The sequence below is a fragment of the Cupressus sempervirens genome, chromosome 3 (genome assembly GCF_028749045.1).
Source record: "Cupressus sempervirens isolate cs-2001-9-10 chromosome 3, ASM2874904v1, whole genome shotgun sequence".
NCBI lineage: Eukaryota > Viridiplantae > Streptophyta > Pinopsida > Cupressales > Cupressaceae > Cupressus > Cupressus sempervirens.
Window position 1 is genome coordinate 551,014,134 of NC_143120.1, and position 27,321 is coordinate 551,041,454.

At 36.3% G+C, this 27,321-nt stretch overlaps 2 protein-coding genes across 5 annotated transcripts in view; one reads left to right on the forward strand and one right to left on the reverse strand.

Annotated features, from left to right (window-relative positions):
• Window positions 1-21,507, forward strand: part of LOC149567607 (UNC-50 family protein) — a 59,154-nt gene extending 37,647 nt beyond the window's left edge. The window contains exons 4-11 of one of the 4 annotated variants that reach the window (XR_016362446.1): window positions 16,152-16,242; window positions 17,108-17,203; window positions 19,189-19,260; window positions 19,971-20,029; window positions 20,238-20,360; window positions 20,459-20,530; window positions 20,668-20,798; window positions 21,249-21,507. Coding sequence is in view for 1 of the 4 variants with exons in the window: in XM_089820847.1 (XP_089676973.1) it covers window positions 16,152-16,242; window positions 17,108-17,203; window positions 19,189-19,260; window positions 19,971-20,029; window positions 20,238-20,360; window positions 20,459-20,530; window positions 20,668-20,723 (569 nt within the window). In the remaining 3 variants the exon portion in view is untranslated. Of the gene's footprint in view, window positions 1-16,151; window positions 16,243-17,107; window positions 17,204-19,188; window positions 19,261-19,970; window positions 20,030-20,237; window positions 20,361-20,458; window positions 20,531-20,667 lie in introns of all 4 variants that reach the window. The other 3 variants (XR_016362448.1, XR_016362447.1, XM_089820847.1) reach the window with 3 other exon arrangements.
• LOC149567608 (uncharacterized) lies at window positions 1,705-3,712 on the reverse strand. The gene is made up of 3 exons (XM_089823388.1): window positions 2,863-3,712; window positions 2,342-2,740; window positions 1,705-2,215 (listed from the first exon to the last, which is right to left on the reverse strand). The coding sequence occupies exons 1-3, from the start codon at window positions 3,082-3,084 to the stop codon at window positions 1,829-1,831; spliced, it is 1,008 nt and encodes a 335-aa protein (XP_089679514.1). The 5' UTR covers window positions 3,085-3,712; the 3' UTR covers window positions 1,705-1,828.
• Window positions 21,508-27,321: the final 5,814 nt, after the last annotated feature.

Genomic DNA, 27,321 nt, shown 5'->3' on the forward strand with positions numbered 1-27,321 from the left:
CACAGATATTGCAGAGAGGAGATTAGTAGTGTTGTTTAGGGACAGACTCTCAGATCCCTTGAGGGGTTGGGTCAAGGGGCATGACCTTGCTATTTTACAGGAGGCTACTAAGAAGGCTCGTGACTTGACACCTTCTTTTAAGAGCAGATTTCAGCCTAGAGATTTACATAGGAAGGACAAGGATAAGGTTAAAAAACCTTTTTACCTGGATGCACATCCAAAAGGGGATAATAGGAAGTTGGATAGTGACACCCTGAATGAGTTGAGGAGGAAGAAGTTGTATTTTCATTGTAGAGAGCCTTCTGACTTATCTTATTAGCGCCCTCTCAAGGATAAGGCAAATAAAATGGAGTATTTTTCAGCGGAGGAGTGACAGTGAGAGGTGGAGGATCAGCACTTCGATTTGGATGAGAGTAGCACTTTAGAGGAGAAAAACATTCGTAAGGATGACAGGTCATTCGCACGATTGACGGGGGCTCAAAAGGGGATCACATTTAGGGTTAGGGGTACTATCTAGGGGCAAAAAGTGATCTCTCTCATTGACACTGGGGCTACACATCATTGATGCATAGTTGGTAGTTGCAAGAGGTTTACAGATGGAGGAGCAAGTTGTGTTTAGAGTCATGGTAGCTAATGGTGACAAATTATTATGCAGTCGGAAGATATCTAATCTTCACATTAGGTTTGGAGATGGCTATGAGTTGGAGGATGAATTCTATGTAGTAGACATGGGATACTATGATGTCATCCTCAGCATGACATGGATGGCCTCGCTAGTTGAGTTCACACTCAACCCAGCAAAACTAGAGATGAGATTCCAGCACGAGGGTAGAACTGTTGTACTTAGAGGACTTTCAAATGGGAGTTGCAGAGTAGTCTCCTTGAGGAGAATGCAGAGACTTTTTTGGCATAATGACATAGAGTGGGGAACAAAATGTTTCATTATGCCAGCTCCACAAGAGCCACAGGTAAAGAGTCATCCATCAGCTATCCAGGAGAAACTTGACAGGCATGCCAAAATAGTATTTGGCGATATTCTGCACGGGGTTTCTCCTGACAGGGGGATAGAACATGTTATTGAGCTCAAGGAGGGAGCCAAAACGGTCATGATTATTCCCTATTGTCATCCTAAGAAAGACAAGGATGAGATAGAGAAGGCAATTAAGGAGCTATTGGAGATGGGGTACATTAGGTCTAGCAAAAGCCCTTTTGCTTCAGTAGTAGTTCTAGTGAAGAAGGATGGGACGATGCGCATGTGCATCGATTAGAGGGCACCGAATAAGAAAACAATTAAAAATAGGTATGCGGTGTTGGATGGGTTGATCAGATTTCAGGACAGGGTTTATTCTAAGTTGCCGATTCGGGTTCGGGGACGGGTTCGGGTTCGGGGTTCGGTTCGTGGGTTCGGGCAATTTTTTTTTCCCCATTTGGGTTCGTGGGTGGGTTCGTTAGTGTATATATATATATATATATATATATATATATATATGCAAAAAAAATATAAACTCATATAGTTGTAAAAGTAAAACTAAGTCATTCCATAGTATGAATATATCAATGTTACTTGATTATTGATCAATGCCAAATGTCAAAGATAAACATTAAATACTCACTCATTAATCTATGCTAATGTTGTAAATAAAATCATACATTGAATTACTAAAATGCAAAATGGAATTTCAAAACATAGACTACTTCATCAGATTGATAGATAATAAATTATGACTTAATAAAGTTTGAAACTGTGAAACATAGTGATAAATCATAAATGACTCAATGAGTCAATGACAAATGTTTAAACATAGTTTATCAAAGATGCAAATGCCCTTCAAGGGTCAAATGGGTCATCAAAATATGAGGGATCAATGGCTTCATCCTCATCTATATCATTGACATTTTCCACATCATTGGAACCCAAACCGGTTCCACTAGCCCCAGATGCAGCCACATCCTCCTCCTCGTCCTCCTCAACATCTAGCAAGGCAATTCTAGATATATCTTGGACAGTCATATCCAAGTTAGAAGTCTCAGGTAGTACATCCCACAACTTCTCTGGTCCCTTCTTATATCCTGGATCCTTGCGTGATAAGAGGCGCCAGTTGTTGTGAATAAATACCAAGTCCTCTGCTTTCTTTGAACCCAACCGGTTACGCTTCACTGAGTGGATAAAGGAGTATGTACTCCAATTCCGCTCAGCAGCAGAAGAGCTTGCAACCTAGAGAGACAACCAACAAATTTTAAAAAATTAGCTAAGTAATTTTACAGTACAATAGGAATTTAAGAGTGCTAATTCGACAAGCTAAGTAGCCATAAGAAAAGGAAAAAAAACTTAAATACATACTTGTGACAAGATCTTAATGGCAAGAGGTTGGAGGTACAGGTAACTTTCCCCATGTAAGTACCACCATCCAATGGCATCCAATTTACTTTGGTCATTGATTGCATCAGGCTCTGCATTTTTGCTTGAGACAAAATCAACAAACTCTTTCCTAACATTTGATGCCACATTAGGATCACTAAAGAGCCTGTTAAGTGCCCTCTTATACCCAGCAACAACTTCAGGATCTCTATATGGTGCCACTCTACCAGGAATCGCAAGTATCTCACTGCTATAATATCTAGGAGAAAGTGCATATGCCAAGAGGTGCAAAGGTGTAGTCATCTTGTTCCAACGATGTAGAACAATTTTCTCCACCTTAGTGTACAAGGTATCAGGATCCTGCTCTCTCCTCTGAATGACCTGGGATGTCAAATGATGTACATGTAAGTTATCTTGATGTAGTGTTAATAACCTAATTAAAATCAAAAATCAAAATCTCTCAATAAACAAGGATAAAGTATTGTATAAAAATTTAAACTTACTGATTTCATTCTTTCTAGCATAGAGTCCATGGCATCATATATGTTTCCCAAACAAGGCTCATCCGTGTCGGCATACCGAAGCATAGACATGATGGGCTCGGTGAGTTCTAATGCATATTCCACCCTATTCCAAAAATTATCACTCAAGATCAAATCCTTTACAGTTTTGGCCTTTTCTGTATCAGCTTGCTTCCATCCACCCCATTTGTTGCTAATAACCATTTGACCCAATGCCTCTTTCACCCTCACAAGTCGTCTAAGGACGATTGTGTGTGAAGCAAACCTTGTTTCAGCAACCTATTACCATGTTAATTCAAATTGTAAGTTAATATGATAAGTTGATAACACAAAAATTTAAGAATATGTATTAAATTTTGTAAAGTATGACACAAAAATTAATATGATAAATGAAGCTAAATAAAGTTTAAAATTTACCTTCAATAATTCCAAGCGGGAGAAAGTTCTGAAAATTGCTTGGGACATATGGTGGTTTGTCACAAACATTTGGATCTGCTCACCCTCCTCATACACATTTTTCATCCATTCAATTTGGCTGCCCATTGTTTTCATCACCAAGTTCAAGGTGTGGACAGTGCATGGTGTCCAAAAGATATGCTCATATCGTGCTTCTACCAAAGCACCTGCAGCCTTACAAACTTTAGCATTGTCCGTTATTACTTGGACAACATTGTCAACTCCCACGGACTCTATGGATTCAATGAGAAGTTGGGCAATAAAATTTGCATCCTTTACTTGCCCTTCACAATCAACCGCCTTCAAAAACATTGCCCCCTTGGGGCAAACAGCAATCACATTTATTAAAGGACGGTTTTTGCAATCTTTCCATCCATCAGAGAATGCTCACCCCCGTTTGGATCCAAGAATCTCTTATTGGTTTGAGGAGGTTTTCTACATTCTTTCTCTCCTTATGCAATATGGTGGTTCTCAACTTTTCATATCCAGGGGATTGGTAACCATGAGGTGCATCATTTATTGCTTTCACCATCTCTCTCCAATAAGGGGATCTCACTAGATTGAATGAAACACCATTTGTAATGAGGCAACGCCCAACCTTTATGTCAGCAATTTCTCTCTTGTCATTTTCAAATGCCGTATCTAATGGGCCTCTCTTGCGGGATGCGGGTGTTTCTATTTCATCTTCATCCATAGATGGGGTAGGTAGGAAGGGATGTGGTTTACTAATTGTTTGAGAGGGTGGTGTTGGTGGTATTTGCTTTGACTTATCTTTTTTTACCTTTGACACTAACCTATCAGCCTCTTCTTGTTCTTTTAACATGCCTGCTATTTGAGGAGCTGACAACCCTTTTTTACCTCCCTCTGGGGGCCCCTCACACATGGAAATCCCTTGACCTGGTGGACCTATCAAATGATGTTTAACCCGGAAATAGGAGCTTCTATATTGGTTTTGGCAAAAATTGCATTTCCATATATACCCTCCCCCACCAGCACATTGCTCAATTCTTGTTGTATACTTCCACAAAGGAGAGCCTTTATCAATTTTAAATCTTTGGGATCCCACCCCACCCACTGAACCCTGACTACTCATTCTTGGATTCTTGCAATCTATAAAAACAAATTTAAAAAAATATTTCAAAACTTATACAAAACTTGATAAAAATTTAGAACAATAAATATAAAAAATTTAAAAAACTAAAAACAAACTATGAAAGAAGCAAAAGGAAGGATCAAATGCATACCTGGAACACTCAACATTGATTATTTGAAGGATTTGAAACTCCACAAATAATCTCTACAACCTTCTCTTCAAACTTGCAAAATGGCCACACCAAAATGAGAGAGCAAAATGACAAAGCAAATGAGAGATTAGATGAATGAAATGCATCTAATAGGCCTTACTTTAGGGTTTGGCAAAAAAAATAATGAAAAAAACATTATTTTATTGCTTTTTTGGGCCACTTTTTGGCCCCACCTGCCGCGGGTCCGCCCGGATTCGCCCGGGTCCGCGACCGGTCCGGGCAGGGTCCGCATTTTGGCCTGCGGGTCCTCCCGGGTCCGTGCAAGCACGGACCCGGGAGGACCCGCAGGCCAAAATGCGGACCCTGCCCGGACCGGTCGCGGACCCGGGCTCGGATCCGGACCCGAATGAATCCGGACCTGGACCCGAGCTCCAGGGTGCGAATCCGGTAACTTAGGGTTTATTTGATCCCTACATCACAGTTTAGAGAGGAAATTTTGAGGGCATTTCATGATGCACCTACAACTGGGCATCCAGGGGTCTACAAGACCTACATGCAAATTCGAGAGTGGTTCTCATGGAGAGGGCTCAAGGTTGATGTTTAGAGGTATGTTAGGGAGTATGCAGTTTGTTAACAGAATAAGGGAGAGCACACGTTTCCTGCAGGTTTACTACAACCCTTGCCCATTCCAGATAGGAAATGGGAAAGCATTTCTATGGACTTCATCACTGGTTTACCATGAGTGCAGGGAAGTGATTCTATTTATGTGGTGGTAGACAAATTGACAAAGTTTGCTCACTTCTTTGCTATTCCTTTTACTTATAAAGCAGCTCAGATGACAGATTTGTTCTTTAGAGAGGTTTTCAGGTTGCATGGTATACTGAGATTTATTGTTAGTGACAAGGATAGCAAGTTCATGAACGCCTTTTGGTAGGAGTTGTTCAGGCTATACGGTACAGATCTTACACCTAGTAAGAGTTACCACCCTCAGACAGATGGGCAGACGAAGATAGTAAATAAATGTGTGGAATGCTATTTGCGGAACTATGTGATTGCACAACAGAGAACGTGAGTCAAGTGGTTACACATGGGGGAGTATTGTTACAATCACATGACCATCAAGATGACTCCATTTATGGCATTGTATGGGTATGAAGCACCAAGCTTCATGAATTTGGTTTTTGGGAACAATTGAGTGCCCAAAGCCAAAGAGCTGTTGTAGGATAGTTAGGATACCTTGACAGCGCTGAAGGAGAACTTACAACAAGCCCAAAATCAGCAGAAGTCGTATGCTGATCAGCATAGGGTAGAGTGCAGTTTTGAGGTAGGGGATATGGTGTATTTGAGGCTACAACCATATAGGCAATTATTGCTCAAGAGGAGTAGGGTAGAGAAGTTGAAGCTTACATTTTGTGGTCCCTACAAGGTGATTCGCAGAGTGGGTGAAGTCACCTATGAGCTTGAGCTTCCAGAGGGTAGTTGGGTGCACAATGTATTTCATGTGTCAAGGCTTAAGAAAGCCATTGGTTAGAGTGTAGTTCCTTCTACATATTTACCCCCTTTGGATGAGGAGGGGAAGCTCGTGTTAGTGCCTGAGGCTATTTTGGACACCCAAGAGAGGAAACTCAGAACCAAGATAGTGAAGGAGTATTTGGCTAGATGGAAAGACCTGCCGGAGGAGGATGCTACATGGGAGAGTGAGCAGGTTATTCAACAGGCTGGACCGAGATTGCTTGAGGACAAGCAATTTCAAGAGGAGTTGACTGTAATGTCCCCACTTTAGCAGTTGACCAAGTGTGTTTGTGCGTTAGCCTAGTTCTACATGGTCCTAAGGGCTAACAAAGGGTTTAAAAGGGATCCTAGAGTGTTTTGGTCTAGTCATCCCTAGTTTGGGCGAAAAAGGAGTTGATTTACTCAGTCTTAGGCATACTTATTATTTTTAGTAAGTTAGTAGGACATAGGGGAGGTTAGTTTTGGTGATTGGATTTGATACTCCTCGGCAAGAGCTTTCCAACGAGCTATCGCTTGTGTTGTTCGAAGTCCGATAGCTTATATATTTTTGTGCCTGAAGTATTATTAAAGTAATATTTAATTTAGTTGTAAAATAAAGTGTTATTTTAATATTAAATTTTATAGGAATGTGTGCAAATCAAAGGGGCGCCTAAGGGAGACATAAGTGAATATTTTAATATGTTTCATATTGCACATCTTTTATCCCACATTGCTCATGAGAGTTGAGTCGACCCTTGGAGAAAGAATAAAAGGTAGCGTTGGTGGCTTCATTCGGCAAGGTTGGATGCGAGGAGAAATCGATGTGTGAGTCACAGATCCATTCTCGGCATTGAAGGACATCTATCCTCTCTTGTAACATTTTAGACATCATTCCCTTGGGGTTTGGCCTTTGGAATTCATTGCTATCAGCTTCATTAACAGGCAGATTGGGCGCATTTCCAGCTATAGGCAGATTGAGTGTTTGCTCATATCCTCCCCACTTCTTGTCCGATGCTTATGCCATTCTAAAGGGATAATCTTGGACTGATTGAAAACAAATTATACTGTAGCAGCACTGTAGTGCGGTACTATTCACGTTATTGTAGCACGACACTATTCATGCCACTGTAGCGTGACCTTATTCACATCACTGTAGCCCAAAACTATTCAGTCATTTCTGAAACATTATGTTATAATGCTGGAGTAATTAGTGAGTTGAAAAGTCAGCTATGTGTTTGATTTTATTAGTTTGACAAATAATATTATTTCAGCAGTAGTTCAATCTTCAGCTTGCATATTATTATAAATTCCTTCTTGTTCATGTTATGCGATTTCAAATCTATGCAAAGACATAAAAACAAACAAACATTTTATTCAGCCAGACAGACAAAGCCATCTAAGCCAAGCTAGTGTGTGGAGGGCATATCATTTTTAAAGCAGGGCAGCACATCATATAGAGTTTCCAATCCACCAACAACATCGTATATAAAAGGGTTTAAACATTTAACAGAGAAATAAAGAGTTGGATGCAAATTACTTGATTAAATCCCTATCAGCAGTTGGTTTAGTTTTTGGGCATTTCTAGGGTGTCCATTACAATTGTTTTTTGATTGACAAATGTTCAGTTTTGGGAGCCCATGAATTGAGGACGCATTTCGTTGTAAGCTTTTTTTTCTTTTTTGTCTTGTAGTTATATCTCGACATCCCCTAGATTCAAGGGATGATAGGCCAACCCCAATTGAGAGTCTTGATAGGGTGTTGGATTGAGAAACATAGTAAACATTTCTCAAATTGGGGATACATCAAGTAAATTTTTTCAAAATCACAAAAAATGGGGTTTGGGAGGGGATTTTTTGTCCTAATCCCCAAGAATTTCCAAAACAAAGGGATGTCAGAACAGCCGCTGTAATGTCTCCTTTTTGAAATGGATTTTAATAATAAATGGTAAATTATAACAATAAAATCAAAATTAAAAAGACAAATGAACAATATGAAAATATAACATAATTAAAATTTAGTTATGTTTATTGAATGGTGTGAAGGCACAAAGTATAAAGTTGTGATCGTGTCAAACATAAGATATGAAAGGGAGAAGAGAACTTCATTTGGCAGGAAGAGAATAGGGAGGGTGCGAATACAGAAAAAATAAATTGAAGAGAGAAAGAATGAGAAGAAATTAAGGAAGTGATATCTTCAAAAGGCAAAAGTTATTAAGGGTTTGACTCTTTCAAAGGGTGATAATTTTGAAAGGCATAAATTATGAAGGGCTGCGAGTCTTCTGAAGGGTGGTAATTATGGAAAGTTGTGACTCTTTCAAAGCCTTTCAGAGGGCAGAAATGATGAAGGGTTGTGACTCTTGCAAGGGGTGGTAATTATGAAAGGTTTGACTCTCTCAAAAGGCAGCAATGATGAAGGGATGTTACTCTTTCAAAGAACAGAAATGATGGAAGGTTGTGATTGTTCCAAAGGGCAGTAATTGTGAAAGGTTGTGACTGTTGCAAAGGGGCAGACATGATGGAGAGGTGTGTCTCTCCCTCACATTGAACCATACAAAGGGAGAAGGTTTCATTTGAGGAGGACATCCAAGGGAGATCGATCTGGGGGATAATATACTATCGTCAAAGGGAAGAATGAAAAGTGGTGACTCAAATCTTGTGAAAGGTAGTGACCCTTTCACCAATAAAGTGTAAAGGAGATTCTATTCCAAGTATTGAAGGAAGACTTGTCAATCATCATTCACGAACCCATCGAAACAAATCCTTCATCCATCAATCACCAATCCCTAAAGAGATCAAGCAAACAATCAATCAACAAGATCAAACAAATAATCCTCAAATCCACATCAATCATCAGTCCAGTTTTGGAATAAAGATAGCTTACAATTCAGTAATCAAGCCTCACTTTATCAAATCAACAGTCATTCAATCACCATCTACCGATATATCAAATTAGCATTCATTATATCGTCACTTTTCAGTCATCTAATCAACATTTATGTAATCATAACTCACCAAGACCGCAAATCATCAAATCAAAGGAATTCATTAAATCAATCAAACAATCATGCAAATATCAATAGCTTAACAACAATTGAATGATCAACCAAGGCAAGACATCAAAGAGCACCAGTAATCTCATATCAGCAATCAGGATCAGATCAGAATTTGTTTTTTTATTTGCAGGCCATAACATTCTTGTTTATTTGGCTCATAACATCATATATATTAGACATAAGATATGATGTGGTTTTCCAAATAGAAACAATAAATCATGGCAAGGTGAGTATGGAAGTACAAGGAGGGAGAACTGCTATAGGCTTCCTCACTAGGTATACCATGTATTATCCCTAATGGATATTTTTATCAATTTCTCTATTCCAGTAATTTTCAGAATACAAGCAGATTGTTTTGCAATAAATTTCCAGATTGACCAGCATATAAACAACAATTTGCTCATATAGAAACCTCAGAAAACTCTTGTTATATCATAATATTCAGCAATACAATAATATGCATAAAGTCCAATCTTACAAACAACAATAATAGTTAGATTGGAAACATATAAAAGAAACTGTAAACTCAGCATGAACTCTGACTTGAATCCATTGCAGTGATGAACCTGGGCTATGTACAATTCACCAGAGATCGCTTGAAGGTTTGCATCAGGTTTGAAATGGAAGATGTAAACTCTCCCAATATTTCTCCAAGGGAAACTCAAATTCTCCAAACAAAACATTAATTCGAGTGCACCCAAAGTAAATGAGACTTCGTCTTTTAATGCTCAATTGTGACTCATCAGATTCCCATTCCGTCTTTCGTTTTATCTCCGTTGTAACCTTATCCCCTTCTTTAATTATAAGAGACTTTTTAAAATAGTTTTAATTTAACTCCAAAGTCACTTTTTATTATTTTATAACTTGGATGCGTAATTTTCTAATGTCCCCAAAACAATGACATTAAAGTCCTCCCTCTTCAAGATTGCTTGTCCTCAAGCAATCACTACTAGGATCACATATAATGTGCAAGTAGCTCTACAACTCAAACTGAAAACAAATCCTGTTACACTACGAAGCAAGGTATCAAAACGCAACTCATCTATCTCCCTCTCTTTATTTTCAGCAAGTTTGATAGCCATATCTCTATCTTTGAGCAACTTAAGTAATCTGAATTCATTCTTTCCAATGCCCTCTTAATACTTTTTAGTTCCCACATGATTTCTTTAATGTTTTTATGGGTGTTATTAAAATGCACTAAGGCCGCAATGATCATATCCTCAAAAATATACACTCCAAAATCATCATCTAAAAATGACATATCTAATTGGTCCTTAAAATCAACTCCTTAGGTAACATCATCTTGTGCTTCTTGATTGCTAGATTCATTTTTACTTTCAGCTGAACCATTTTCAGAGTTTTTATTCCGCTCCAGATGTATTGTCTCATCAACTATCACGTCCTTGTCTTCACATAATTCATTCTCATTGAGAGTCTCATTTTCAGCCTTAGGATATAATCTTTGTCAATAATAACCTCCAACTTGCCAAATACAATGCTAGAATAATCCTTACCATTAACCATGGCGGGTTCCCTCTTATGGCCTTTGTTAGGTTGAATTAGAACTAACGAGTCCTCAACTTCCTCAACGCTGATCTGCTCTTCTTGAGCCAACTCTTCCTGCTTGTTAGCCCCACAAATGTGACCAAGTGACAAAATGTTTGCAAGTGAAACAAATCTGCTCTTTTCTCATTTGGTTCTTGTTCATTTTCTGTAATTCCCTTGCCTTGGGTTCTTGTTTAGCCTGTTGTTGTTTGTACTTCTCAATTTTTTGCTCACAACGTTTGAACGCACTATTGACCAGCTTAGCACTTTGTGAAGCCTCTAGTTTTCTATTTGAAATTGCTAACAACATTTGAAGAAGTGGCTGGAAATGAGCATCACTCTCATTAATTGTCGTAACCATAATATCTTCCATGGCTACAATAACATCTGTATGGTGTCCTTCCCTAATTGTGTCTAATAGATTTTAAAACATGATATGTATTAAATCATACAATCTCAAGTCATGTAGTAGATTGCACAACTTGATATTTGCAAATTATTTCAGTATGGTTTCCCTTCTTGGGAAATGACAACTACTAGTGTCATCAAGATGTTGAAAACTATCAACCATGAGCTGAACTACCTCCTTGATGTTGCCTTCTTCATAGGGTTCTTGCAGTGCTAAAATCCTTGTAATCTCCTTCAAACAAGAGGTAACGAATAATGTAACCTTGCCATCTGAATGTTTCAGCCACTTTTGATTACTCAACTCTGTCACTGTAGGTGCAAGAGCGACCTGCAATAAATGATGAGGTGATTGTTCTACCATGCTTAAGCATCCTTCCATTTCAATCAAAGTTATGAGAGTATGTTCATTTGCTTGCGAATCCAACCATAACTTGTTGCTTGTTTCAGACAGTACTTTGGCCAAGCTGTTATTTGATGCCATATAAAACTCGTTAATATGATGCTGCTAAAGTTCACTCCTATTTCTACTCTCTAAGTTTTGATTTGAAAGGATTGTATAACAGCTACTATAGGTCTTCAAAGCCTCCTTAATGGTTCTCAAAGTGTTAAAAAACTACCAACATGTTACCGAAGTTACAGCAATTTGCCAACAGCTAGGAATTTAATCTCCCAATAACCAGTCCTGCTACGCCCTTGAGTCAGGTTTTCTGATATCACTGAAATAGTATTAACACTCCTCGTTCCTTAGAAAAGTAATTTTGGAAAAATAATATTCATGAGAATCGTTTAATAAGAAGCAATATTGATTTCCTTAATGAATCCGATGCTCCCTGAATATTCAATAGCTGTGGTACCCAAATCGGATGAAAATTTTCAGATACAAAAACATGATCAATACCCTTAATAGATGAGTATAACATCACAAATATTCTATTAATACACCAAAAGATCAACTGGACCTGCCAATAATCTTTACTGACGACAGTTCTTATCACTTTGTAACAATTCTGCAATACTTAAATTGCCGATCCATAGATGAAAGAAATTGGAGTTAGTCTTATTTTGCCTGGTAAAAGTTACATGGTTGTTAATCTTCTTGAAACCCAGATGATACTCTTGCTAGTACCTCACGTGGGGACAAAGACTATAGTATTATGTGCTTAGCGACTCAGCATAATTCCAACTCCTTCCCTTTAGCAAATTCATACCAAATTCATTCATGTGCGTGTGATGGCTTTCCAGAAATAAGAAATATATGCCTTTTCAAGTGTTTGAAAATATTAATGCAAACTGTCACTCCCATGAAATGATTTCATCCGCCATAATTTCCTTGCATCTCTTGAATGGAATGCAAATGGGACTGAACTGTGGAATGCCTTTTAAAATAAATTTCTGAATTTTCAGCAATACAAAAAACCACAAATAGGTACTTTTCACCAGATATAATTTTCTGTTGAATTTTCTTCTTTCAACTTGATGTCTATGCTGTAACTGCCCCAAATTTGTTGAGTTGCAGAGGTATGCACCTGTTCTGAGCGAGTATGTTCCTGATTCGGCTGTTGATTATTTAGATGAAGATTAGATTCTAATAATGTTTGTAACGCTCCGTATTGAGGCAAGGTGAAAACACACACACACACACACACACACACACACACACACACACATATATATATATATTGCGGAAAAGTATTCCACGTCAAATAATCTATTTCTCTGCCAATCTCTTACGAAATAATCAAACATTGGCCTTTTGTCATTCCTGATAAACTCTTGACTACCACTTAAAATCAAAATTTCAAACTCCTGTTTAGAAAAATATTCATTCTTCACATCTATGCTTATATATGGAACTAGCCAAAGATTAATTTCATCGTTGGAATTGCTAGAATCTGAAATGCCTCTAGCATTTGATGAACCAAATGTGGTGTTCTGTATGCTGTGCAAGACGAAAACCTTTCCAATCTGACATTGAAGACATGATATTGCAGAAGAAGAAATTGCTGAAACAATTTTCTAGTGCCAACTTGCATTTGTAGAAAAAATTGAATGTAAAGATAGCACAATTCCCAACTCCCAATAGAAAAAATTGAAGGTAAAGAATACTTGGCATCCCATAAGGTGATGTGAGACATGTGAACGTTAAGGTCTGCAACAAGCATAATTGGCCCTGTCAGATTAACAGAGAATACCTCCAAGGAGACCCACGTGGACAAAACACGGAGAAGCCATACAACCAACACCATTATCAATTCCTGATAATCCTTAGTCAAAACAAACACCGGAATGGGCTCAAATTTTATGGAATAAATCTCAACCTTACATGTCTGGATAATAGGTGGCTGAAAAGCCAAAATTGGTCCTTTTCACCTTGTAGAAATTCTAGAGATATGACATTGATTGCAAGTATATGTCGTTATTCGACCAAATAATGTGGAGAGAATGTAGGTTTATGTTGGCTTGGTCGAGGAATATCACAGTTGTTATCATCATGATTCTCAAAAAATGAAGATCACATAATTTACTAATGCTCTGACATTTTTATCAATCTAAATAGAGACGAGACAAACAAGAGAGTAGATAGAAACTATTGAATTTTTGTTTATTTGTATGCTGATTTGAACTCAGCAATATGGATGCTTGAAGGTGACAGGCCTTACATAAGGATTTAAGGCAGAAAATACCTACACATTAAATATAGCGAAATTGAGAATGAGGAATAATTCATTCATATATTGGAAGGAATTTACAAATATTTAAATTGGCATTCATCATAAGCGAAGACGCATAAGTGCTTGCCACTTGTCGACGAGAAATCTGATAGCATTGTATTGAGGAAAAAGGAGATTGATATCAGATTTAGAGAAAGTTGGAATATTCTTCAAAGCTAAAGGAGCTTAGAAGATTGATGTTCAAAGTGAGTGTGACACATTTGTTTGAAGGAGCAAATAGAAAATATGATTCAATCAACCTTCGGTAATCTCAGTCATATTGATTTAGAGGGAGTAGACCATATTGAGATGGATTCTCCAGTGATCAATTGTAGTAGTCAAGAGGACTCTACTTCCTTGTGAGTATGTGATTTAATGGGCCTACCCCCTGTGTACATCATGAGGAAGTGGCGACTTCCAAATGATCATCACTTGTATTTGGAGAAGTTGTTGTAAGGTGATGATCTTACAATAACATGTATTATGAGATCAAACAATGAGTATATGGTGAATGTCTTGCATCTCAACATTTTGGGAGGCCATTACTCAAAGAGTACTTCTTGAATATCATTGATATTCTGTGAGGCCAATACTCTTGATATCAAATGTGATATCAAACCTTTTGAGTACTTGGTGAATATTGAATATCAATATTTTGGGAGACGAAGACCCATGACTTCAAATGTAATATCAAAATGGTGGATATCTTGTGATCAAAGATATCATAAAAATTTCCCTACCTAATATTACCAATGGTGTAGTATATGTCACGTGTTTATCCTCCCTAGCTAAGAGGGATTATTGATGTTTTGGTAGCTTTAGTAGGATAAACCTATGAGATCAAAGATATATATATAAAAGTCTTCAATTATATTAATCATATAAATACAAGGACGCTGCGATTTGGAAAACACATACCAAATATCATGGCACTGTTAATACATTGTAATGCAACAGCTGAAATTTTATATTTAGTATTTAGTCACAGCAAACATTGTGAAGATAAGATATAACCCTAAATATTAAATGTGAACAAATCAAAGCAAGAAATGCAAGCAGGGGAGTGCCTCAGTTGGACTGAATCTAATAGATAGGACACACAAAAGACATTCACATTTGGTGTTTTAAACTGTTGTGTTTAGCACATCTGGACATGAAGGGCTTTGTCCAGTTGTAGGCAGAAGTAATAACATTTTGCTGCTGATTTTTAAGGGTATTCTGGGACTCAACTAGGCTTGCCAATTCTAGGCGAGTTTGACTGGGTCCTGTAACTATGCCGTAGACAATGTCTTGTTCCTTGTTTTGCTTTTGGGATTCAGGATTTGAGCCTAACTTAATGTGAATGCATAAAGTCACATCCTTAGGGACCATCATCATGGAAGTTCTTCAAAGTTTGTTACATATTTCAGTCTTCATCTTTGGCTAAGTGCAATCAGAGGGTAAGCGTATGAGTGGGTTGGGTAGCAATTGCAAGTGCCTAAATATGGTTTTAATATTGATTGGCGTCCTTTAGGTTCTGAAAATGGCAGTAAGCATGTAATTTGCAAAAAAGATACTGGTGAGCCTTTGCTTTTTCTGAAGGTTTCCCCACATTGGTCTTTTCCAGGGCAGTTACTTGGGATTTTCTCTTTTTCTTTTCTGCATCTTCCAACAGCTTTCATTGATGACTGGGTTTTGGCGAGGAAACAGCTTAGGCCTTTACTGGTGATTTCTTGGATTTCAGAATAATACATGTGTCTTTCAAACATCTGAACGGGTTTGCAGATGTTTTCTCGTTAATATTGAAGACAACCTTATGATGGCTTACTGAAATTTCTATCGTTTTTGAGGTTACGTGGATATCATGCATTAGTGTACATTCTTTGTCTAACCAAGTATTTTAAATCTGCATGTAAGTGCACATGTTGATGATTATGCTGTGGTGTCATCTCTATCTCATTAGTGAAAAACCATGTTAGCAGTTGGTTTGGTGGTTGTTTACATGAAGTGGCAAGGTGAATGAATATGCTTTGGTGTTTTAATTAGATTCATATATAATTGCATGCACATAACATTCTATGCATGCAAACGACATGTTATGTGGAAATTTCACTTACAGAAATATACAATAAAAGTTCTAAAGTTCTAAACTGTAGTAGAAAACCATATTAGCAGTTGGTTTGGTGTTTGTTTACATGAAGTGACAAGGTGAATGAATATGCTTTGGTGTTTTAATTAGATTTATAAATAATTGCATGCACATAATGTTCTATGCATGCAAACTACATGTTATGTGGAGATTTCACTTACAGAAATATAGCATAAAAGTTCTAATGTGTTACACAATCAATTTAATTTTTTTAATGATCTTGTTTTAAATTGCAGAAACAAAGAATCAGTGGGCACGAGATGATCCAGCATTCGTAGTGATATGCAGTTTTCTTTTGGCTGTAGCAGCATCAGCTTACTGTGCTGCGTAAGTCACGATTTCAATTTTTTTGTTAAGTATTATAAAATGTCTTAAGTAAATGAGCAATCTCCAACATTTACATAATTTTGTTATGACTCTTTATGTAGCTTTACATAAGAAAGGATGGAAAATATGCCTCTTCCAAGAATATAAAAATGAAAAAATACCACCTTACATGCTTTAGAGGCAATTGACATCTATATGCATACTGAAGAGTGAGTTATATGTTTTTAAATAGATCTTGAGAGCATAGGCACTCTCCCATAGATGGATGGAAATATATACCCCTTCCATAAATATAATAATGATAAAATACAACCTTACATGCTATAGAAACAATTGGCATGTGTATAACTACTGAAGAGAGAGAGATATATGTTTTGTAATAAACTAAAGGGGCACACGGTAAATTAACTTTTAGATCTTGAAACAAAGCTTTAAGGTTTGTAAAAGGGTAATGTGGTTGAATTTGTTTGTAAACCTTGTTTTATCTACCTAGGCAGAGTAACAGAGTCTGATGCAGCTTATATAAAATTTTCAGTTAGGGGCACACTGTAAGTATACTTATAGATCTTGAGAACATGGGCACTCTCCCATAGATGGATGGAAATATATGCCCCTTCCATAAATATAAAAATGATAAAATACAACCTTACATGCTATAGAAACAATTGGCATGTGTATAACTGCTGAAGAGAGAGAGAGATATGTTTTGTAATAAACTAAAGTGTCACAAGGTAAATTAACTTTTAGATCTTGAAACGAAGCTCTAAGGTTTGTAAAATGGTAATGTGGTTGAATTTGTTTGTAAACCTTGTTTTATCTACTGAGGCAGAGTAACAGTCTGATGCAGCTTATATAAGATTTTCAGGTATGATGATAGCTGGGCGCATGCTGGTCTTACAGTGCTTTCAGTTGTGCTTGTACATTTTTTACTGATTGGAATCCTTCTGGCTACATGTTGCTGGTGAGATTGATATATTTAGCACTTTCTGTTACTCTTCTATTTTTTTTAGACTGTTTAAGATGATTTCTCCCATTCAGATTAATTACTTATTAAATCTTTTACATAAAAAAGGTCCCGAAAGTACTATAGTCATTGGAATTACACACACACAATCATTTGCATTATGTGATGAATAAGTACTACATTGTGCCAAATAGTCATGTAAGCTGTGAAATTAAATACATCCAGGTGGGCTGAGAAGTCTCCCACAAAGGTCATAATAGTGACAGTTTTTTTAAGTGCTTAGTGATAAACAAGAATCAAAGATCACTTATGCCGGTAATGCTTCTGATTGGATATTCAAAACTCTCTCACAGTAACTGATAAAAATCAAAATCAAAGTGGAAACTGTTCTAATAAGCATGGGAAACAAAATTCTGCTACCACAAATGTACCTTAAATTTATCAGATATTTCCAGTTCGTGCTAAATTTCTCCAGAACCAATCATCTGTCATGCTGTCTATAAGCAACAAACTAGCATATAACATTAATGTACAGGAATGTCAAATATTAAGAGTCACACAGTTAGCAAATTTTCAAACCTCTCTACTCCCATTGCAGTCACATACATTAACAATTTGTTTGGTTATGTAAAATCTTTGAGTAGATTGGCATGCCCAAGCTCCCGACACTCCAAAGTCAGCCTTCATAAATATTTCCGGAAGATCTATCTTAATATGCATTACCCATAGAATGCCAATAGTTCTACCCGAATTCAGGGAACCTGTCCATAGCACCAGAAGATAATTGAACACACGGAGGAAAAAAGAGAGTTCTTATGGAAGAAAAATCCAGCAGTGCCAGGGCTGTCTTTTCAGCTTTTATAGCAGATGCATTTCTTTATAAACCACCTTGGTCATAATCTTCTTGGTTGAGACGCTCAAAAGAACCCTTAATTCCCTTCCAAGGTGTTGCAGTGAATTTCTTGTTGGTTTCACCTGTTTCCCTCAGAAATATGCTTGTTGCACTGGATGTATGTTTGTTGGTTTTGTTTTTATAGTTGCTTGGTGAACAAATTATTCCAACCTGTGGTTGTTCCAACTTCTAACATCTTCCAAGTTATCCTATTCGACCCCATTAAGCTCAAGTGCTTATTATTAGATTTTCCTTTCTAAGCTTCCTTGCAAGCAGCCAAATGCTCTGCATGTCATAATTCTCTTCCAGACAGGACTTACAAATGAAATCATTTTTTTTTCCCTTACACACACAATTTGAAACCCACAGCAGAAACCTAATCACATCCAGAAATTGCAGGCAGAAAAATTAGAAGTGAGGCAAGAAAGGGAAAAGTGGCCATAATTACAAACCTCTTCAGCAGGAAATATTTTACACATCCCTTTCCTTAACTTCCACCTAATGTTTATAATTGAAATTTTTATCATTTCCTTCCCGCCAAGTAGCGATTCTGTCATCAGCATTAGAATGGTTTTCTTCAGTGTTTCATAGGGATACATGTTGAAGATTGTAGCTGATACAAAGATCTTTTATTGTTAGAGGAGAGATTTATGATGATGTTTTTGTGAGAACAATGTGGCATTCAAGGTGTGCCAGGTGCTTCAAGGAGTCATATATATAAGACGATTGGGAGACTCCCTGGAGTTCTAGAAAACCTGGTTTGCCCATTGCAGAAAGGCAAAATGGGCTCATGGCACAACAAAACTCATTCGCTAGAAAAGGGGACATAAAGAGAGGGATGAGAAATCTCATTCAACATTGTCTAAAATCACAAATTTTCTAGTTGTGGTCATAGTGACTTATCTAAATTTTTAGCCAACAGTATTAGTGAATTATCTAAATTTTTTTTAATGTAAAAATATGGTTAAAGTGCTCATATAGACATTACTTCTTTAGTTCTGGGAGAAACTTTTGTAAGGAAATGTTGACTTGTGGGATGATTAAAAAACTGCTTATCTTCCTGATTGTGTATTAATGTGTTTATATGCAGGTTTTTAACAAATAATTACCTTAGAGAAGAGATGTCTTCAAACACTCATGCAGTGGAGCAACATGTTGAATGGTATGTTTCAAAAATTTCACTGCAGCAACTAGAATACGAAAATTACTATTGATTTACTTACCTATTATGTATGATTTCAAGAATTTTGAACTCTCTTCTGTAAATGGCAAATGGCTTGCTGGAGAAATTTGCATCCTCAAATAAGACTCTTCACTAGCTATCCAACTATATTTAAGTGGAAAATCACTTCAACTAACTACTTGATTTTTTTTTTTGGAAATTTTCTTTTGCAAGAGAATTAGAACCTTCTTGATCTTATTGACTTGAAATTTGGTGGGATGTTATCAAATTCTATATTTACTCCATTCTAGTGAATTAAACCAGTGCTTTACTGATGTTACCATGCGAACATGAGTCAACATGTATTTTCTTGCATATTAATTTTTACATGTATGGTTTTTGGTCAGATTTTCTTTTGAGCGATTTTGTTGATGTGAAAAAGAGAAATCAGTCGTTATTTTTGCTTATCTGAGTTTATAAATTGATTAGTTGGTTTATTTAACATTTGTCCAGTTAGTTTGTATGCAATTAAAAATTTTATAAACGAACATTTTCAGTTGGAATTTTGCATTGCATTGTAAGAAAAAAGTGATCTATATTGTATGATAAATGCTTTTGTGCATTTAATTAAATCATACTCTACAAGATTTTTAAGAAAATGAAGACTTCATCATTATTCATTTCTCATATTTTGAGTTGTGTGGAAACAGGCTGTATGCATTCGATGTACACTGCAACTCATTTTTCCCCATCTTTGTTGCACTTTATGGTAATTTCAATAACCCAAATTTTAGTGCTTGATTTAGTTCATGAATTCACTTGCATGCGAATATTTAAAAATTATGTTCTTGATTGTATAATTCTTTATTTAATCCTGCTGTCTTGAACTGTATTTGTCTTGCATCTTTTTCTTGGACAAGCTTATGTTCATTTCAGATAAAAACTTCTTTCGAGTATAACTATATTCTTTCCTGCAGTTATTCAATATTTTCTTTCACCATTGCTTCTTGCGCATGGTTTTGTTCCTGTTTTACTATCCAATCTGCTTTTTGTGGTAGCTCTATCTTACTACCATTACTTGAACTTCCTTGGATATGATGGTAAGTTTCTTTGGACCAAAAATTTTAGTTTGATTGGACAGATATTCTTTTTGATTTTCCATGAAATGGCTCTCCTGACATTGTTTTTTGCGTCATAGTGTTGCCTTTCTTGGACAAGACAACATTTTTCCTCTATCCAATCGGGTTTATCACTATACTCTCTCCATTCTGTAAGTTGATTTAGATAACTTTCAGTTAATGATTCTTTTAATCACCTAGTACAAAAATTGTTTTGAATGTAATGTTTTTGCATATGACCTCTTTGATCTAACATGGGCAAGTGCTTGTTTGAATGTGGCATGTATAGTGGTACTTGCTGGTTTCAACCCTACACGTTATATTCTGAGTTTTTACTTCGGCTAGATCCTTTCAAGAGATCAGATTTCTGGAGATCAATATTGCTTAGCTGGGATGTCCTCGAGATAGGATTATCTTAATGTGAGTCCTTTACAACTTGCTTAGTGCAGTCGGAAGAATTGTGTATGAACTAATTGGACATCCATACAAAACCTAAGTTTGGCTTTGTATCAACTGTTGGCAATTCAATTCGATCAATAGCTTATTTTTCCTACTTTTGTTCTGTTCCCTCCCTGCCTCCCTCCCTCTCTCTCTCTCTCTCTCTCTCTCTCTCTCTCCCTCTGCTCCCGAGAATTCAACTGCCTACCAATTTCTGCTTCTTCAATAGCCCAATTTCATGGGAAAATCTTAAGTTGATTGAATAGGAACGAATGTGAAGGGTTTTCAACTCATTATTGTATTATGATCAGTATATTTTTGTCAAATGTTACTCCAATTCTTGCAGTTTTAAAGTTATTCAACCTTATCCAACTAGATACCACTGTGTTGATTATATGGTGGACGTTTATGAATGCTTAACATATAATGTAGGCTTGCTGGACAGTGGTGATGATAGGGGTTCAACTCATCATTTTAAACTCGAAACTGTGGTGGCTGGCTGTGAACAGGAATGCACTTGGTGATGGCAGCAACTAAACGTTCCTGGACTCTAGAGTTGCATCGTCAATTATAGTTTTGTGTCTAGAATCAAACAAATGTTGTATGGATAATGCCTACATTCTGATTTGTTTGACATTTGAATTTCAATATTCTCATAGCGAAATGGTCACAACATAATTTCCCTTCTGCATTTTGACTTAATCTGGGAGTATCTTTTGGACATCTGTGCATTACACATACTGATACGTATTCATGATTTTGATATCAAACTCAGGTATTTTAACATGTAAATTTTGTTTTAGAATTTTGAATAATTTGGCATGCCTAATAGCACATCATAACACAAGTTGATTAGATTGAATCGAAAATATAAAAGTTGATTAGATTGAATTGAAAAATATAAGTCTTTTAAGCGTTTTAATACCATAAAGTACTGTCGAATCATCTTAAGACCATTTTAAGAATGCTGCAAATTAGATTCTAAGCTTAACACACACAACAATAAAGACGCTTCACAACAATTTGACGTTTGATACCTGACTGCATATACTTTCCTCATGTGGGAATACACATTCTAGAAACATCTTAAGAATGTTTGAAGAAAACTTTAAATGTGGCATTGAACTTGCACAACAATAAAGGTGATAGATAACTATTTGACATATGCCTTCCTACTAGCTCCGGTGTGCATATATATATGTATTTTATTTTCCATTAAATTAAAAACAAGATTTGAAACTTGGAACCCTTCAAAACTTTAAAGCATAAATATATTCGAAGAAAGCCCCAAGATAAAATGCTGCCAACAAACATTAGTAGCAGGATGAGACCAGAGTAATAGTACAAAGGACATCACTATTCAAGACTAAAAGAAACCACTAGAACATAAAATTAAATAGAAAATCCAAACTGACCAACGGGTTAAAAAATTGGGAACCAACAACCAACATGAAACAAGGAATGTAATGTCCCCTTTTTAGCATTCATAGCATGATGTTGTCGTTAGCCTATTTCCCCACAGTCCCGAAGGCTAACCAGGACATTAAAGGGGCTTAGAGGCCATTTGGCCTAGATAGTTTGAGTTGCAGGTCTTTTTGAGGGGTTTTGAGGCAACTTTGGGCATACTTACTATTTATAGTAAGTCATCTTGGACATGGGCGGACATCCAGTGGCAACGGTATGTCGATGGTAATTGTTTAAAATCGACAAGAAGACTTGTTCATCATTGATAAGATTTGTTATGCATTGATAAAGCTATTTTATAAAGTTAAATTTAAATATTTAACTTTATTAATGCATAAACTATAGTTTGTGGAAAATATTTAAATTAAAAGAGTCCCCTTTATTTTATAACACATTGGAGACATAAGTTACATAAAGGGAGTTATGTTTTATCCCACATTGAGAAAACGAAGGATTCCCTCTTGTGAGAACACTATAAAAGAAAGGGAAGAGCTTCTTTTTAGTATGCTTGGAAATATCAAATAAATTGAAAAATTTTCTAAAGATTATGTCTCAATAGTTTGGAGGACGAAATCCCTTCAAGCTGAAAATTTTGACGCCATTGAAAGATATGGTCTTGAGATTCAACATAGTAGCAATCCGAAAAAGCGGAACTGAAAAAGCAGGCTGAAAAAAGCAGGTACGAAAAAGCAGTCCGAAAAAAGCAGAACCGAAAAAACAAGTTGGAAAAGTGGGTACGAAAAAGCAATCCGAAAAAGCAGAACCGAAAAAAACAGGTCGAAAAAACAGTTTGAAAAAAGCAAAGCAAAAGGGGCAGCATAGAAGGAAATTATTACAGCCATCTACAATCAGATTCTTTTGTTAGTATTGTTTTTTAGGGTGTTATAACCTTTCAGCTGTAAGTGTGCATTATACCAACATTATCATTTGTAATCCATGTAAATGCCAAAGTCTTGGCCATATTTTATGAGCATTGTAATTTTCATTGCAATTAAGAAGATAATAGTTGCTGGTGTCATTTAAGCAATTTAATATCATTATTTATTAGCTAGTTAGTTTGCATACCAACTATTTGTAAAAATGCCAGTTGGCTGTACGTGTTCATTTCTCATGCTTAGATCATATATATGCACTGAATATTGTCAAAATTAGTAGCACACTCATGTTAGGTCATTGTGTAGTCCATTATAGTCTTTTAGTACAAGATTCTCATTGATGCAAATTGAAGAAAAAGTCATTTGAAGCTAGCTGAAATACTATATCAGTCATACGTCCCTTGCATGTGAATTGTTTGATGAAATTCCTTGAGCTTTCATCAGCATTTTTGAGAGCAGATTTGAGGTGGCTTATTATAGTGGTATTAGAGCTTGCTTGCAAAGTGTTTGACGAAATGTCAAACAACTGAAGTATAAAGATTTTTGGCGTTTGAAGAAGTTATAACCTATTGGGGTTATTACAAGGAAAAACTAAGATTTTGCTTTGCCTCCCTTTTGAATGAGTAGGGGACCTCTTATGGTGTTTTCTAATAATTGGGATTCACTTCTCCTCCACCATTGAAGTTTTATCTTGTCAATCTTGAGAAACGAAAGCTTGAGACTCCAGGATAGAAATATGACTAAGGACAAATTGCAACATAATCCACTTGAGAGGTCTGGATAAAACTAGCATTGGGGTTCTCCACTACAGGAATGTCATCGCCTTTTAGTTGGACAAAATTAGTGATAGTGGTTACAACAAGATCATGCTTGACAATGCCAACAATAGTAGTTTTTTTTTAGTACAACCAACACCTGCCTCATCTAGCAAAGAAGCACCAAGCCTAACTTCACCATCTAAGGGAGATAATCCAACAGGTTCAATACCCTCAACGTACAAAGAAGAATCTGAAGACACATTGACCAAAACAACTAGTTGGAGTAGTAGTAGTAGTAGAACTACTAGGAGCTTTACAATAGACACAACATGAATAGATCCAACATAAGAGGTACTTGTAAAACCATCTCTAGAAGACACAATATTGGCAGATCCAACATGCATAGAATCGACAAAAACAACACCAACGATGATGAAGATCACTCTAGTAGGAGAATCTTATGCAACAATTTGAGAAAAGTTGTTCTTAACAATATTGTAATGTTCAAAAGAGGCACCCGTCCACCAAGAAGCAAACTTTTTTTGTTGTAGCATTCTCTAATTTGCATTGGGTCGTCAAATGACTTGTTTTAAAGCACTTCTTACATTTGACAGAAAACCCTTCATAGTCTAAAGTTTGAATTCAATAACCCTTAGAATACTCTTAATCATTTCTATCAACCCCTTGGAGATGTCCATATCAACAAGGATTTGCTCATAAGTAGAGTGTATAATGTCAGATGACTCACCATCCACCGTCAAGAAATCTCCAAGAGCCTTTCCCACATCTTCCAAAGGTTTAACCCAAAGATGAAGAGGAAGATAGAGGAGCTTCACTCATTTTAGATACTTGTTAAAGGTTTATGAAGATGGGGAAAAATTGGGGTACCACGATTTCACCATCAACACAAAATGATATTCCGAAGTGAAAGAATGATTGTACAATATCAACTTTCTACCATCAACATTATCAAACTAAACAATAAAAAATATCTTGGCCATAGGATATATGTGAACAATACCAAATATAATAGATTCTCAATGAGACAAAATCCACTTGTGCAAATCAGGATGACTTCACCATAAACCCTTGAAATGTAAGATATTACCACAATACGACAAATTAGAGGAGGCAATCTCAATGTCTTTCACCATAACCTAAAGAGATTAGGATATGGTTTAAAACATGGAAAGGTCTCTTCACTTTCAAGCTCGAGCCACCACCATTCTTAGTCCCACAAGAAAGAGGGGCTGAAGACCTAATCAAGACCTTACCAATAGACAACAAGGTTCTTGTGGACATAGATGTGCCAACAGGTGACATGGACCCAACTGGTGATGAAGCTCCAATGAGTAAAACCCCAACTGAAGCCCAACCAATGGATGATAAGGATCAAGAAGTCATGAATGACGACCAAGGACTTGTAGATGATGAAACTCCCTTGTACGAGAAAACTCCAACTGAAGCTCCATTAGATGACAACACTCCTATTGAAATCTGTGATGACCAAATGAAGAACGAAGCACTAGTAGATGACAAAACATCCCAACAGATGGCAAAGCTCCAACAGATGACACAACTCTAGTTGAAGTAAAAATGGCCCAACAGATTAGAAAGCTCCAATGGATGACAAAACCCTAGCCAAAGCCAACAACCTCCCAACAAACGATGAAGCTCCAATAGATGAAAAAACCCTAGTTGTAGCTCCAACAAACATCATATAATGATGGAGTTGAATACGATGTGGTTGCACATGGCATATTTTTGTTTGATTGATATAGATGAATTTTATCATACATCTTATGGGAAAACTTTTCATTACTTTTTTTAACAAACTATCTCCATGTGATCCATACATGGAAGGGAATTTTTTTTTAACAAAAGAGTGGACATATTATAATTTAAAGTGAATTTGAATTCAAAATTAGAAATTCTAATTTAGACAAAGTTCATAAAAGTGAACTCGAAAGAATATTTTATAGGAATTTGAAGACACATGATTTTGAACTTTCCTCATTCCCACAAATGCACGTCTATTGAAACATAAATCTACTAAAGGTTTTTTTGTCCACTACAAGTCTTTTGGTATCTATCAAAACTCCCTTCTTATAGTCACAAGGTCTTTCCCAATTTAATAAAGCTTGTATTTTATTTATTTATCAAGGGGTAAAAACAATGGTTGAAGGGACTTAAAGAAACATTTAGTAAAACTTAAAGAATTAGTTATGAGGGCTATACTATGCATCACAGATTTCAATAGAGGGTTCATAACTTTTGAAGTATATCATTAACTAGTTTTAACATATTTTCTAAGACCATAGCATTGTTGAGGGTTAATGAATCTTGGTTGGTAGGGGGGAGTAAGGGACCTCAAATATTTGGGAATGATACATCAATTGATGGTGGTCTTGCCTTCACCCATATCATCTTGTTAGTGGTCTCCACATTATTTAGGAGACAACAAAATACTTCCAATCCTTAACTTACACCACTTTTTTTCATGACAAGAAGTGTTTGGGGATTTTGTCTATGGGAGTCCAATGTTTTCCACTTGTTATCCTTTTTAACCATAGAATCTTTGTTGAAATCCTCTCTCTTTTTTTTTTGAGGATTCAATATTCCTGTCTATAGATAATGAGATATTTGTCTTTGAATCCTACACGGTCTTACTCTTTTTACCCAAGATTTGTCTAGTATAAAAAGTTATAAGGGTACCATTGTTAGATTTTGTGAACTCAACCACCTTTTCCCTTTGATAATCCCATACTTGTGTATATTTTGATAAGTATAAAAGTTTTCGAATGCTACGAAATTGATGATAAACAAGATCAAACCTTGGTGTAAGGGATCATCTTAGATTTTTTTGCATTTATTCATAGAAGTTTCTAGAGTTGAAAGAAGATAAGATGGGGAAGAAACCAAAGCTTAACTTGGAAATAGTTTAGTACAAAGTGATAAGAGTAAAGGGATTTAAGACCCACCTTAAGAGTGGTACACCTCATTAAGCATAGAGCCACTCATCCCAATTTCTAGAAAGATAGAAACTGTATTCTCCTAATCTTTGAAGATTTTTTGTGATAAACCTCAAGAGCCCAATCACCTCATAGTCAATTACTTGAACACTATGGATTCCATGGCTTTTAATCTTTGAATTCTTGCCCTTATGTTTTCTAACCTTTTGTGAAGTTCTTTTATCGCCCCAATGGTGATATATTAATTAAGCATTTTCATGAATGAGAAAGTGATACCATTAATTAGTATTAATTGCATCTAATAATGGTTTCATTAATTTTTTTATTGAGTATTTTTAATATAACATTGATATTTTTAATATTCCTGGCTATTTTATTGTAATTTTAATGAGTTAATGATAATGAGTTAACGTCATTTAACATATCTCTTGACACA

What these genes read in the sequence shown, in the direction of transcription:
- LOC149567608 (XM_089823388.1), bottom strand. Translation starts at nt 3,084, where the DNA reads ATGGTTATTAGCAACAAATGGGGTGGATGGAAGCAAGCTGATACAGAA. An exon ending in TGCTAGAAAGAATGAAATCA is followed by an intron (nt 2,741 to 2,862) that starts GTAAGTTTAAAT and finishes TTGACATCCCAG; the next exon opens with GTCATTCAGAGGAGAGAGCA. An exon ending in CCATTAAGATCTTGTCACAA is followed by an intron (nt 2,216 to 2,341) that starts GTATGTATTTAA and finishes TTGTCTCTCTAG; the next exon opens with GTTGCAAGCTCTTCTGCTGC.